This window comes from Nesoenas mayeri (assembly GCF_963082525.1).
Source record: "Nesoenas mayeri genome assembly, chromosome: Z".
In the NCBI taxonomy this organism is placed as follows: Eukaryota; Metazoa; Chordata; class Aves; order Columbiformes; family Columbidae; genus Nesoenas; species Nesoenas mayeri.
This window is the reverse complement of record NC_137542.1, coordinates 58,681,891-58,697,561: the sequence shown is the minus strand read 5'-3', so window position 1 is coordinate 58,697,561 and position 15,671 is coordinate 58,681,891. Positions and strand designations below refer to the sequence as shown.

General features: G+C 39.8%; 1 protein-coding gene across 1 annotated transcript in view; it reads right to left on the bottom strand.

Annotated features, from left to right (window-relative positions):
- Positions 1–15,671, bottom strand: part of ADAMTS12 (ADAM metallopeptidase with thrombospondin type 1 motif 12) — a gene marked incomplete at both ends in the record, with an annotated part of 180,521 nt that overhangs the window by 65,915 nt on the left and 98,935 nt on the right. Inside the window, 5 exons of the mRNA XM_080363013.1 lie at positions 7,094–7,263; positions 8,124–8,269; positions 8,484–8,576; positions 12,577–12,721; positions 13,487–13,630. Of these exons, the coding sequence (XP_080219139.1) occupies positions 7,094–7,263; positions 8,124–8,269; positions 8,484–8,576; positions 12,577–12,721; positions 13,487–13,630 (698 nt within the window). The remainder of the gene's footprint in view (positions 1–7,093; positions 7,264–8,123; positions 8,270–8,483; positions 8,577–12,576; positions 12,722–13,486; positions 13,631–15,671) is intronic.

Genomic DNA, 15,671 nt, shown 5'->3' with positions numbered 1-15,671 from the left:
CAAAGGACACAATTTTGATAAATAGTTGTACAAACTGAAAATGAGTTCAAACAGAAACTAGGGTCAAAGCAAAGACAGATACAATCTTTGTCCTTCTATCACTCCCCTAGAAACCCTCCAATCGTGCTACAGGTATCTCACTGAAAAAAATCATCCACTGTCATAGCTATGAGGGACAGCAAACAGAATAACTGTCTTCTGATTTTGGTGCATAAGAAGACTCCAGAGCAATCTAGTCATCCTCATCAAGCTGAAATGCTTTCCTGAGAAGAGCACCAGGCCTTAAAACTGCTGGTCAGCTGAAGATGCTTCAAGGCACCATTATTGAACTATTTTAATACAACCTTCCTGTATGCTGCAGAAGTGTCTCTGCTGAGTGACAGTTTCATCCTGTGCCTGACAGAGCTGACAAAAGCCATCCCTTTGATCTCAGAGGGATGCAGGGTAATTATACATCTTATACATAATGGCTAATGAATTTCTTTCTCCCTCTTCCACCCCTTCTTCCTTTACTGACTTTGATTGTGTCATATGAATAAACATTTTTAAAACTGGAGGAATTTCTAGTAATGAGAGAAATTAAAATTTGGGTAATGCAAAGAAACTAAATAATTTCCTACAAAAAAGTTTATGCTTTTGAAGCGGGATGTTCACTTTCATTGCTCTGGTTGGTACGGCACCAACATATACACAGGACCACACAGTGCATACAAGTGATAGCAGCTCCTTCCCCCGACATCCTTGCAGCTCAAGGACTGAAGCCTACACAGTCTTAACTTTAAAAATATTGATCTCATTCATGCAAACAGCATCTCTGCAGAACTGGGATCAAACAAGAATTTTAAGAGGGACACTGAAGGAAATCCAAAACCTTAATGAGGAGTTTTGTGTTTTAACTCTTGTCTTTTACCTCTTAGAGCTAAATTAGCTTCTTAGGACTGACAACAATGTCATATTTGTGGCTTCTGAAACAAAGAGGCCTCTGTAAAGGGCAACAGAAAGATTAGAGGCAGAAGATACACATGGACCAAGGTTATAACATTGGTGGAATTCAAGGTGATATGAGTCATGTTCAAGAATATCAACAGAGATCAAGCTATCGAAGAGTCTCAGGCAAGAACACAAATTTTGTAACCCTTATCAGTCCTCAGCCCCTCTGTGAAAACTGCCAGCCACAACATCCATTGGTTGTTCTGATAAGAGCTGTTACAATAGTGACACAATTAATTTTACTTCTATCTGCAGAAACCTTCTTCTGGCTGTGTGGCTAATTTGATTAGTTTAGTGCTCTAAATTTTGTTCTACTTTGCTTACCTTCTCAATTCACCATTTTTTAAATTCAAATCACAATACCATTATGGAAAGGAGAACCCCAGTTTTCCAGCTGCTCTGTTACCAACTCAGAACTGATTCTGATGGCCACAGACTTTGCTGAAAGTCATTTCAGCTTTTACATTGTTCATAACGGAATACGTAGAACAGCAGTTGGATATCTGTACCTCCGCCTTAGCTGTGTGTTGACATAACAAGCAAGATAGTATCCAATTCCATCTCAGAAATTACTGAGCAAGAAGAAGCAGGCAGTGCTGACTGCTGACATATTCCTGTCCTAACTATGACGAATCTAAGTATATAATTCAGAAGAAGTTTGCAGAGAAAGAGAATTCCCTTACTATGCCAAAATAAAATGTAAAAATAAATAACAAGGAAACTTTTGGACTTGCAAAGGGTCATGATTCAAAGAAGGACTTCCTAGGCATGAAAGCTTTCTTCGTTTTCCTAACTGTAGTAACTAATTTAAATTAGATCCTACCTTCCTATCATTTTTCTTCTGAGGCCCATTGGCAATGAGAGAGTATTGATCCCTCCTCACAAACTCAGTCCTACAAAACCATCATTCTTTAGTTATTTCAATATTCATCTGCACAGAAGGACGGTTAGAGCACCACTGAGGAAATCATACTAGCACTGTATTAGCCATTCATTTTCTAAGTTTATTTACTTATCTATCCTTGATTTTTCTACAGCTCAGTTCAGGGACCTGACGAAAGATCAGGGCTCCATTATTATAGGGCTGCAAATAAACCATATCAGAATCAGCCACTCTCCACAAAAAGTCTAATAGTTTAAACACAAAACAGATACAAATGCAGAAAGTACTTTTACCTCCTATTTTCAGATAGATAACTGATACAGAAGCAAAATAAACACACTTGGAAGAACTTGAAAGCAAAGACTGGCATTGAATTCAGATATTCTAAATCTTATTTCAGTCCTGAAAATCTAAAATGACTAAACTAAGATCAATATGAGCACTAGGGTTGCTCAGAAGGAACTCATTAAAGCAGCTGGTTTAGTTTCAGTTACTTCACCAAATTTGATTAATTCATTATGAGACTTCAGCAAAAAGGCTGTAATCTTAGTAACTTCTAGGCCAAAATATACCAAACTTCTTGCAAACCAGCATATGCACGAAATACTAGATCCAATCTGCGAACACTCAGTCATGACCATGTTCACACAATCCTATTCACACTGAATTCCTATTTAAACAGAACTGATTTCTGACTGAGTACAGCCTAGAGAGTTTCGCACATCACTCCCCACCAAAGCAGTACCAAAGCCATTTAGACTGCTCCTGACTAGATCGTATTTAAACTACAACAACATTAATGCCTCAAACCTTTTTTTAAGTAACCTGCTCTAATGTTTAACCACCCATACAGCAATGAAGATTTTTTTACTTGGTAACCTAAAGTTCGCTTGTGTTGTTTTGGCTGTTTCTGCTTATGCTGCCACTTATGGACATGAAGAACTGCTGGATCCTGTTCTCTTTGGGGATTCCTGCATTACTTGAGGGGAGAGGGTGGAAGTTGCAGTATGAAATACAATAACAAAACACTTGACTTCAAATTCAAGTTTGAAAGCAGAAGAGCTACATTCAAACTGAGCTGACAGGACCATGGGATCCTGCTTTTCAGAGTCAGTTAACATGGACGTGGGACTGCTTGGATATCTGCAGCTTCTTCCAGACCCAAGCACAACACCGCACATAGCCATGCAGTCTTGCTAGCCTCTACCTCTACTAACTCAGGCATATGCATGAAATATATCCTTAGAAACTCTCTTCAGATAGCTAGCATTCAATTCACTCAACCTTCTTTTATTTTTTTTCTAGAGCAAAACTTGCTTTTCTCGGGCTTTTTCATAAACTATTTTTTTCAAGTCACTTGGCTTTCATGTTGCTCTCCTACAAACTTGCTCCTGTTTGCTTGCATCCTTCTGGCAGTGTGTTGCCACTTGCTGGACTTCAGATTTTAGCTGAGGTGCCACTAACACTCAAAAGCCCAGAAAAATTACACCCTGTTTTTTTTCCAGAGTGCACACATCCTGCACCGAGACTACACTGCTGATTTGAACAGGAACAAGATAAACCCTTTAATACATAAAGGAAACCCAGACGTAATGGAATCCCAAGCCACACAGCTCCCCTAAGCACCCAGTGACTTATCTGTAATCAGAATGGGACCAAGGAAGCAAGTCAGCTAAACTGACCTAAAATTCAGGCATATGATTTTTTTCCCCTGTGTATTTTATAACAGAGTTCAGATTCACCAAATGTAAACAGAACAATGTCAAGGTGACTAGAAAGGAACACATTCCCCTCCCAATTTAAATTTGTTTCCCCTGCAGCTGACTCCCATGAGTTCACAGGCAGGAGGGACCCAGCTTAACCTGACTGAGAAGGATGTGATTAATGTGTCTGTCAGCAGAAGATAAGGCCTCAATATTTTTTCCTAACTCACAAGGAAGAAAAGAGGTGGGCCTCTTCTCTTCGAGGCCTCACCTCTATGAGAACTCAGGACTGAATGAGAAAATAAAAAACAAAGTAAATCAGACAAGGCAATTACCAAACACAGACAAAATGGGAAAATAAAGCCGAGGCAAAGCTACTTTACCACTTTCACCAAGCCTGGATCTCCAAAGAAAGTTTAATTTTAAAGCAGTAGCAGCATTATCTTGTGCTGTTAGCTCAGCCCCTGTGACTGCACCAGTACAGATGTTACTTGATACAGATATATATTTGGGAAAAAATACGAAGTTTTAAACATTTTAGATACATAACCCCTATCTGACAGTACATGAGATCTTCCTGGCACTGACTGAGAAAATAAAGGTATTTATATGATTCAGGGTAGGAGTCACTACATGAAAGTTAAACCCTGAGAAGCCATCAGATTGAGATAAACGTAATTTGTCAAAAGGTAGGAAATAAATAAATGTGGGGTCAGTCTGATGGTAAAAGAAGTGCATTAGCACCAAAGTTTGACTAAAGTGTCGAAGCAGGGGTCTGGGTAATGAGAACAGTTCAGAATATATCCTGGTTAGAGCTGCTGGATGTCCCCTTCATGTTGAGGCTCCCAGGGATACTCAGGTGCTCCAGCATGAGGTAGGTGGGTTTCTCTGTTCCAGGGCAACTCCACAATAGGACTATGCAAGTTCTCCAACAGGCCCAAACTCATTTAAAACATGAGGGAAAAATCAAAACTGGAACCTTAAATATCATTAGCCTATGTAACAGTGGATATCATCCATTGTTCTGCCAGGCTGCTTGTTAAAGCTGCTTGTTGCATCTCACCTTATTTTAAATTATAAACTATTCAAAAAAGAGTCTTTGTCCTCTTATAAAGGTACAATTTATACAAGAGAAAAGGACATTCAAGGTGTTCAATTATGTGACATTCATTAGAACTGGCTTATGTAAGCTATGAGATTAAAGCCAGGAGACACAATTCTAACCATCATTTACCATTTTTCCAGTCAGATGAGGAAAAAATGAATGTATAAAATGCCACAAAATGTCTAGCTCAGTGTTTCACCTCCTCAACTAGAAGCTTCCACACAAAATGTGTTACACGTACTCAGGGTTAGGGAAAGCTTGATGACTTTTTCTTTTCCCCTTATGTCCCATGTGCAGCATAAGAAGATAATGTCTCATAATGAAACACAAGGAAATATCTTCCTGGCAGCAAGCTGAAGTAGTAACAGACTGCTCTGATAAGTCTTTGAAATAGGATGGCACCAGTTAATGGATACACTAACAAAGGCTGGTGGACATATGTCAGACACGTTAATTAAGTCTCCGGGGCCCTGAAACGTCAACTCTTTTTTCATGTGGTTTACTGTTGTTTAAAGTCTTGGTCTAAGACAAACACTCAGAAGAAAGGCTTACACTGTTCCATCTCACTGGGAGAGCACTGTCTCATGACCCTCTTTAAAGCTGCTTTGCCCAGGACACCTTTAGCAAACAATGGAAGGTGAAAGAAAATTTGAAACTGAGATGGGTGCAAAACTCTCAGATATATTTCAAAGCAGTAGGTAATGCCATGGGCTGTACAAAACTGGAAGCTGTCTGCCCACGACAGCCACCCGCCCTCAGTCATAAAATGATGATGTCCAATGAAGGATCAACACTGGATTTGGCCAGCTCCCTGTCTAGGTGAATGTTCCTAGGAGAGCCTATCTGAGGAATCCAAGATTCTGGTAACTTAAAGTTCAGCAGCAAGAAAACACATCAAGTGTTATTAATGGAATGTAAGAATAAAGTTACAAACATTAAGGATCTCACAGATCACGGGGGAGACACATAACTCTAGGCTGAAGTTCTGTTGCTGAGAAAAGAGGTGAAAACAGTCAAAAACCTTTTTTAAGTCACAGAAGAAATATTTGGTTGGTATTTGAAGGATTTTGCAAAAGGTCACTGAAGCCCATGATGTTCCAGATGAAATATATCAGGCTCAACAAACCAGCATTTTAAAGATAAATGGTTTATCTGTAAAGCTCCAATCACTTCTATTTGAAATATGACATGGACACACCACAGGCCTGCCTTCCAGTGTGCAGGAAGCACTTGACTCATGATTCTAAATGCCCTTTAAGAGCAGACCTTTGGCAATAAATGAACATGCAGTACTACCAGTTCTACAACACTATCCTGAAGAGGACACGAACTGAACTGATGGTGTACCCAACAGTGGTACATGTGAGTAACAGAAAGGACTGGAATCCCAATTTCAGTAACAGGGGACTGCAGAAGACACTTTATGAGTTTGGCTTTGGACTAAGCCTTAGAATGTTACCATTTACCATGGTTTATTTTACCGGGTGTCCTTCTGAAAAAGTCTGTTCCACCAACCGCACTTTCTTTCATCAGAAATTTTCCTGGAAGTCTGCTCCAGGCTAATCTTCAATGGTGTATTTGTTACATGAAATTGAAACAGTAGTTGAAATTTAGGAAGCCTATTCAGAACTGCCAATAACTGTGAAAATGCAATGAACAGGCTGAAAAATACTACTGGCAAATGAAGCTGAATCTTGAGCTCCACTTCCCTAAATGGTCCATTTTTTCTCAAAACAATTATATTGGTAGCTTCTATTGTCTAATCTACTCCTTACATTTATACATTCACCAAAAAATCAAATTGCATGGTAATAATTATTACCCTTGTATTTAGTAACTAGCTGTTACAGAACAAGTTATAAGGCAGAGGCATCAATTTTGTCTTTACAAAATACCTGTTAGTACATTACTGAACCAGTTGAGGCACTATATCATTTCCTCAGTGTAGGACCAGCTGCACTTACCATGCAGATCTGAATTTGGAAGTAGTAAAGCCACGTTGGTGTAGTGGAAGAGCTTTGCTCATTAGGTGCAGCGGTGCCTAAAGGCCCAAACATGCAGCTCTACACCAAACCACTGTACTTCTCGTTCTGCAGTTGACACTGGAAAAGATGGTTTAGTTCTACCCAAAACAATTAGTATAGATGTGACTTAAACAGCTTTTCTTAGTGTAATATCTTTCCAGGAACTGAGTCAGTTACACTCAAAACTCCTATCAGTAAAGCTTTGCAAAAACTTCTATGTGTAGAGGAGAACCACTGCCTTGTGTATACATGAAATTCACATCTGCTTATGGAGGCAAACCAGATTTTTCTCTCTAATTAAAAGACTTAAAATTCAGTGACTCAGTTTCTCAGAGGTCTGGATATTTGACTTTATATACAGGATATTAAAAAATCTGTAGTTTCATACCTGTGTTGTAAATGGGAACCCAGTGGTAGAATTCATTCTGGTAGGGAACTGTGTCAAATTCACTGCACTGCATCTGACGAAAGGTTGGCAAGCCTTTGCGACAGGGGCTAATGTTACACATGCGATAGCGTTTTCTTTCTCCAGTGCAGTAGTCTCCTCCAAACTGTGGTCTAGAAAAGGAACATTGAGATTGGGATGTGAGATTCTAGGTAAAAAGTAGTTTTAGAAGAGCAAAAAGCAAAAGAGCTTTCAGGTTCCAATGGGATAAAAAGGTGAATCTGAATCTTTGACAGGGTAGGGATACCATTTACATGTTTAAGTATTCAGACACGTCAGTATGGAGCACACAGATCTAGATATACCTTGTGTCCCAAAGAAGTGCCTGGTACATTGCTTGGCTGAGCTCACAACAAAATACCTTATGAAGGAAACTCCCTCAAAATACCATATTTTTCAGAATGTTCGACACTTCTTCCAGAATAGCCAAGTGATTTCTGCTGTTAGGCATCCTCTTAGAGATTTCTGAAAATCAGATGTGGGGTCATCATGAACTCAGGTATGTATTAGAAAATTCTGCCCTTCATGTTCTGTAGCTATCAACTCATGTGTTGGGAGCTCAAACAAAGCTAATGACTAGAACAAAAAATGAAAGGTGAGTCCTTTATTTCTCTCAGGAACAGATTGTTAGTTATTGTCCTCATCCAGTGTTTGAGGACATCTATTTTTTCATGATAGTTTTATTAAAGCAACATTTCTATTACTTCTGCAAAACCTGACTGCTAACTAACAGGATTTTTTAAAATTTTGTGTAGAAATAAGTTCCATGGAGAGTAAAAATTAAAGAATGAGATGATGATTGCAAAAAGTGAGCCAACTGAATTTCACACAGGTATGCTTAACTGGGAAGGACAGATGTTCAGCACCTTTGGCACTTGCCAATAACACAGCATCATACAAAAATGACTCCAACATCACAAGTATTCCAAAGGTCTTGAATAAAAGGTATGAAAAGATTGTGGACTCAGCTTACTCTGGGTTATCACATGGTCTCTCTGCGCTCTGAACTCCTGCCCCACATGTCCTCGTACAGTGGGACCAGGACGACCAAACGCCCCATCCACCATGGACTGCTTCAGGAGTCTTGCCTACTGTGATGCACTCACCGGAGAAGCACCACTGCAGAGAGGAGAGAAAGGACAAACAGCCTGAGATTATCGTCACAGGAAAATATTATTGTGAATTATTTGTTATTTCAGTCCCTGAAGGTCGAAAACTTGAGTAGAAATTTAAATGGAGATGTCACAGGATGCCCCTCCTTCACGCTGAACAGTGGCAGAGCTACTCATGGTTCCCTCACTGCCCTTTGGCAGGCAGCGTGGCCCACAGTCACCTTGTCTTCTCCGCACTGCGTTCCATCCGCAGCTGCATCCAGTTTGGAGCGGCAGGAGCCTTTCACTGAGCACCATAGCGTTTGGCAAAGGTTCTAGAAAAGAAAGAAAACCACGGCAGTCTGAAGCAGAGCTGAACTCCTATGGTCAAGATTTTCAAAAATCTCCCACAGTTTTGTACGTCCATTTACAAAGCTGCATTTCCCACGAAGGGTCCAAATTTAGGCACTCCTCATTAATGTACATGGAGGGACTATTTGGCAAATACAAATCAGTGAATACTTTCTATGAAGTGAACTACTTGAACCATGTGAGTTTAAATATTCTCCTCATTGGCTGCTCAGCTCCCAGCTACACACAGGAAAAATTACTTTACAAAGTTCGGGCACTACTGTTTAAAGCAAAAGTGGACAGAGTCTTTATTACTTTGATTTGAAGAGTACTAATGAAAACAATGTTCAGTTTTGCTTTGCTGTCTGCCTGAAAAGTGCAATCAAAGGTTAGAGAAGGTAGCCATGTGAGTAAAAGCAATATCATGTCTCCAAGTACAACAACCAGTTTAATATTTGTGGAGGTTCCAAAAAGAAAGCAATCAAAACAAAGGTATGTTAAAACATCAGCCAAGCAGACAGCAAAGGAATGATTTAAAAGAAGAAGTCCAGGCTAGCTGGCAGAGAAAAAAGACTAGTGAGCTGGGTAGAGTAAGGGCTCTGGTTAGGGAATATTTGCACTTAAGTTACTCAGAACCTGGTGCCAGTTTAATGCAGTACCTTGCCAGTAAAGCACAGCATTTCAGCTGCCGCTCCGCAGACAGTGGTCAGCCCCATGGAAGGGACAGAAAATCCTGAGAGTTACTAAAGCTAGTGAGGCAAGAAGTTGTACAGCTAACATAGAACAAATCTACTTCACTCAATCACAAGTATTCTCTGGAGAGTGAGGACAGTCATCCAGGGCTATTCCCTCTTCCAGTTCACATGCACAACAGTTTCTCTTTTGGTTGACACACAGTTCCCTGCATGCTTGGGAACTCCTGAATAAGCAGGCCTTTGTGGGGAAGACCACTTCCAAGTTGGAGAAACCAGGGGTGTCCCAGAGACTCTGCACTCCCAACTGGAACAGCAGAAGCAAAAGCCCAGGAGCTCTGGGCCAGGTGTTGGCTCAGGGTGTTTGAACTGCCGAGTTCAGCATTGAGAGGGAACAGAGCTGGCAGCATTCACCTGTGAAGCAGGGACAGTTGTAAATGTCATCAGAGAATGGCATCAATAAGAAGGGTCCCACTAGCAGCTCCCACTGGGATTTTCAGAGTAAACAACATGCCAAGTTTGGGAACCAATACAGAAACTGGGCACTTGTGAAAATCCAGACACAATGAGCTAGCAGCAACATCTGGCTGAGTATTAAATGCAAAACTTGGCTGTTGGTTTCTGACCTGCTTCTATTTAAAACAGATAAGCTTGGGCAAAGTCTGGTTTGAGAGAGTTGCCTTTTATTCACTTCTGCTTCATGTGTTCACCTTGGTTTTCATCTGGAACACCCAAAAGAAAGTTGATAGCACAGAACATCTCAAACCACTTCAAACCTCCTGCTGCAATGCAATGCCTGGGGCATTGCATCTTGGCTCATTTAGCTGGTTTTGTATACAAGTCAAATGTCGGTTTGCAGTTCCCTATTAATAGTTTAAGAGTAGCTCAGCAACTCTTTGCAAAGCCATCAGTGTCAGGTTGTTACGGCAGAGCTACCCAAGTGTTCTGCCTGATGAACTTTCAGTCATTATGGAATTAATCCTTTATTTTTAACTCTTGTATATAGATGTTTCATGCTTTTTAGTCTATAAAGTGCAGACCTGCACTGGGCTTCAGATACAAGAGAAAGGCACAAAACTTGAATACAGCTTTTCACATTTTTATGAGGTGCACTCATAGATTTCCAAGTTCATGGAGGAAATTCTTTAGCTTTGCAAGAATGTTTCCGTATTTATCTCCACATACCAGAGCTTTTTTCCATCTTTAAGAATACTGGAATAAAAACAGTGCAAGAAAAAGCACTGTTTACTGTGTGCATTTGAGGTAACAGCCAGAAATTCATTATCAATTACTCACTGCAAGACAAGTGATTTGTATCATCAGTAATACAGCATACACTTTCCACCCAACCTATGAGACCACAGTCTGTGCCTTAAAGAAAGTCAAGTCCAAATAAATCCAGTTTCACTGCAGTCAGTGGAAGTTTTGGAGATAAAGAGAGGGTGATAAGGATTCTGAGCTCCCACAGCCTGTTCTATAGAAAGCTATGGGTGTAGCTACCACTTGGAAGACTCCTCCCCCTAATCAGTATTTGATTATCTTTTCATTATTAGAGGGACAATATTTATGTACTTACGAAATGCTTAGAGGACTTACTACCTAAATGGTTTGTAGAAAGCACTATCCGAATTCTACATCTCAGCCTTTTCTAAGTGAAATCACTGAACTCTTGGGCATCTTCAGCTAAATACAGATTCTCTCAAAAAGAATCTGTGGATCAATTTCAGTCAGGCATTAAAGGTACAGAACAAATATAGCCTGGTGAGTGAGTGAGCACTAAGTAAACAGTGGAAAGGCAAAGAACAGTCAGACCTCTTAGACAAAATGACTATACTGATCATTCAACTCGCCAGGCAGAGTATACTGTTCACAATTCCTTTCCCTGCCAGTGCAGCTACCTGCAAAACACAGGCCTTCCAGTAAAACACAAAATCAGATGATTCTGATTAATTTTCTGACATATGTCTACCTGTAAAATTGGTTAACCAGGAGATGCTGAATGTAACAGCTTAGTGGGTTCAAACCCAAGAGAGACAGAATGAACCAATACTGCAAAATTATACTATAATTTTCTATCTGTACCAACAGACAAATAATAGTAATGGAGGAAACTGGAACAGTGGGTAATGAAAGCAATCTTTCAATACCTGCTTCAGATTCAGTAGTTGCAGTTCAACATCGGTAATCATGTTACCTATTAAGGCTGAGAAGATTAATCAGAAGTAATCTCCCTAATAGAAGGGTGGATGAGAATACACATAATTATCCAAATTGAATAAACAGTCAACACTGGCAGTCCCCAGTCTACAGCTGTGTGCAATACCTTGCCTAAAAAACACACCAGCATTGCTGACAGCCACAATGCCACAGCTGTGCTTAACAGGGCACGCAAGCTGGATGCTGTCTGCAATGTTTGCTGCAGATTGCTGTCCAAAACACAGCAAAAATTAGTGATCACTTAGCTAGACTAACACTTGAAAACACTGTTTCTGAACTGTTCTATGCAGAAAACTGCTGCATGGAGCCAAACAGCCCTGAACATGCTAGGTACAGTTAAAATGCCATCGCACCTTAGATAATATAACCTGCTACTCTGCACTGGCTCCTAGCTCTTGCAGAGAGATATGCTGCTATGACTACACTGCTCCCTTGCATGTCCACAAAATGCTGCTTTGCTGTACTGTGAGACAAACCCCAGGGTACTTTTTAAATTATGCATTTCCACAAGAACATCTCATGTTTGATGGGAAAATAAAGATTCTTCAAGGTACATGGACTGAAATTGCCTTTAATTATTCAGAGCATCAACAGTGTGAAAAATCAGGACATATGGGAACAGATCACAGCCCTAATTTCTTCAGAAAACTCTTCCTGGGACTGAAAACTTGTTTCTAGAATGATTTGGTCAGTTTAAATCTATAAATGAGATTTATAAATCTCATATATAAAAGAGAATTATAAAAATGAGATTTACAGTGTATTGATAATTTACCTAAGATCTGTATTATAAGTTTAAAACCAAATTTACTCCACTGCTTAAAGACAGGCATTTAACAACAGATACGCAGCTAGGTCCAGTAAAGGTCTTGCAAAATAGAAGGCAACCACTCATAGAATCTGTAGAGTGGAATTAAAACGGTGTTAGGGAACACCTGAACTGCACATCTAGTCTGTGAGACTCTGAACATGCTTCATTTCTAGTTAGCAGCAGAGGTTCAGTGATTGCACTTCCACATTGTTCAAGAAGCTTAAGTTATTATTAGGAGAATGAAGGAAAACATACAACACTTACATCCACATCTTCACAGAAAGTAGCATTGGAACCGTACTGAAGCTGGCACTGGTGATGCACATCATAGATCACCCCAGGAGCAATGATCGGGGACTTTAACACTTCTTTTTGGGGGATATCATCCAGACAGTATCCCCACCCACGGCTAAAAGATAAAAATTGCATTAAAACAAACCAACAAACAAAACCACAAAAAACCCAAACAAAACAAACAGACCAACCAACCAAACAAGTGAAAAACCAGAAACAAACAGAACCACAATTTTTTGGTACTTTTATAAAGACTTTCAATATCTAATTCTTAATGGTCATTTTTATACAGCCTTTGGAAGTAGTACCTCCAGATTACAGCTAAAATAATCTAAATTGCTGCTAACAAACAGCACTCTATCTAATTAGGGAGGGTTACAAAGGCAAAATATAGTTTGTCAAAGTAGAAATATTATGAGGTCACTACAGTTTGCAGAGTGGCTTCAGAGCACACAAAAGGCTCTGCTTAAGGTTATACTATATTGTTGCTTTTAGAAAGAACATAATGAATTTGAACAAGTAATTGAATTCAAGCCCATGTCATTGTGGCCAAAGGCAAGGTTTATGATGTTCCATTAGAGTTCTTGACGGAAAGGCTTCTTTCTTCCCAATAACTGCAAAAAACTGCAGGTTGCATCACACCTGAGCTGATATGCCAAGACTTGAGTTCAGTTCCAGAAAGCAAGAATATAATGGAGCTTTTCCCAAATACTAAGTGAGCAGGAAGCCTAGGGTATGCTCTCCATGGGAATTAACTCAAGCACACTACAAAAACCCACATCTAGTAATGTAATAATACAGGATGTCCTTTAAACTCTGCATAAACTTCTCATACACAGTTGTACTCATTCCAGGGAAAGGTTACAACCTGACCACTCACTCTAGGAAACGTGTGATGTATTCCTTGCTGCACTGGGACCAGGTGAGTGGAGTAGGATCATATTGCAGCTGTCGGGACATAATATATGGACGTTTTCCAACAGGCTCACAGTCATTTTCTTTTCCATCGTGCTGGATACCAAAACTGGAGATAAAAAAAGAACAAAATCTAGTAATTCCAGCTGATTGGTTGTAGCACAAAACCTATCTATGTGTTCCACACTGTGCTTAAAAAAGACACTAAGGTTGCTTATGACACTAAGGTTGCTTGTTCCCTGGTGGGCTGTAGACAACTTTTACTCAAAAAAGTATATAAAGGATCTGACCCAAATTCTACAAAATGTCTACAAACCAACAGGCTTTCAAACACGCCTGTTACTCACAGCAATATCATCCAGCACAAAATAAATAACACACTGCCAAAGACTATATTCAGGAGTACTTTTAAGGGAGTCAAAACACTATTATACAGTTGGACCAGGAGTCACAGTTTAAGCCCTAGTTACGTTAAGGTTGCTAATGCTAGGAGCTTCCTAGCTCTTGGAGCCCAAGTACTGTATACTTGTACCACTTTAAGATCAGGCTTTGTTACACTGTCTTACACAGTCTGGTAATCACGTCTATATCGCTTGTTTCTTTTTAAACCTCTTTTAAGACAGAGATGCTGTTTTCCAAGTTACTGATCATTCAGTGAATAAGCCTCCAAGCTCCAGTCCTTCCTAATTAGCTTTTTCAAATTGTGCCTTACAAACAGACCTCCACAGCAGGTCTTCCCAACATGGTTTTCTGGGCTTCTCTGACTTATTAAGGGATTTCTTCATTCAACAACTTGTGAAAGTCATAAACATTAAAAGCTCTGAGTGGGATTCGGCTGATTAAACATACATTCCTCCCAGTCATTTCATCATGAAGGAGATTATCTGAAATACTAACATACAAAGATATTGATATATGAAGATGTTGACATCTACACTGTTAACATCTGAAGGTGTGTAAGCCCTTGTATGAAAGAGCAGCAAAAACTGACTCAGGGTATGATTGAGTCACGAATAAGACAAAGTGAGTTCAAACCACTTAAGACTTTGTTTCTGGGAAATGTAATTGTACTATGACTCAAATGTTCCAAAAGCAGGGCACAATTTCAGTCTGAATAAACTTCAGTAATGGATCTGAGGTATAAAAGCAACTGTATCCCCTCATTGACAGGCTCTTTTCCACGAACTGTTGACACAGGACGCAGTGAACATTTCGAGGGTCAGGATGGGGAAGAGTTGACTTTCGACTTCCATCTAAGGAACAGGTGCATAGCTCTCTTCTCATTTTTTTTTTGTTCACCTGTTTGGTGACTTTTACTGTTCATATTTGAACTTTTAAACACACATATTCTAATGTGGCTTGAGGGGAGGATGGTTTCATGTTAACAACAAATCATACGGTATTCAATTTTCTTTGTGGAGACAATTCTTACAGACATGGCCCTGCATCACTCCTGCAGAGGCAAGTGTAGCAGTACTCTGTTCCACAGCATCCCAAGAACAACGAGTCGCCAGCCACCCAGGCTAGACCAGGAGAAAGACATGCATAGCTCTGTGGAGAAGAAGTGTCTTCTGCTAACTAGTGTTAATAAAAAAAGCTCCCTGTCAGCAAGAGGTTGAGGGGATCAAGTAACAAAACCCAAAGCCCCCCAGATGCGTTTATAATTATTTCAGTATTGTTTACTTATACTACTTCCTTTCTGGCAAGTGAGACGTTGAATAAGGAAAGGGCAGTTAACAGGTGACAGGGTCAATACTTCAGTAATCTTTGTATCAGATGATGATGATTATTATTATTATTATTATTATTATTTTCCACGAGGAAATACAGACTTCTTCCTGATCGGTGGTTGGGTACATAATGAAAGTACCATGATTGTAGATACAGCTGTGAATGTGTCACCTAGCCAAGCAACATGGCCCAGTTGAAAAGTGTAAGCATTATAGCCAAAATGGAGTATCCATGAGATAAATCCCTACCCTTGGGAAAAGAACTCAATGTCAAAACAGGTTCAACAATCGGATTTTTCTCATGTGAGTTTAATAAACCAACTGACCTGCCAAAACACCCTTCAAAAATGGAAATACTGAGAAATCCAGTTTCAAGTAAAAATACACAATCATAAAAAAAGTTTAGCCATGTCCAAGGCT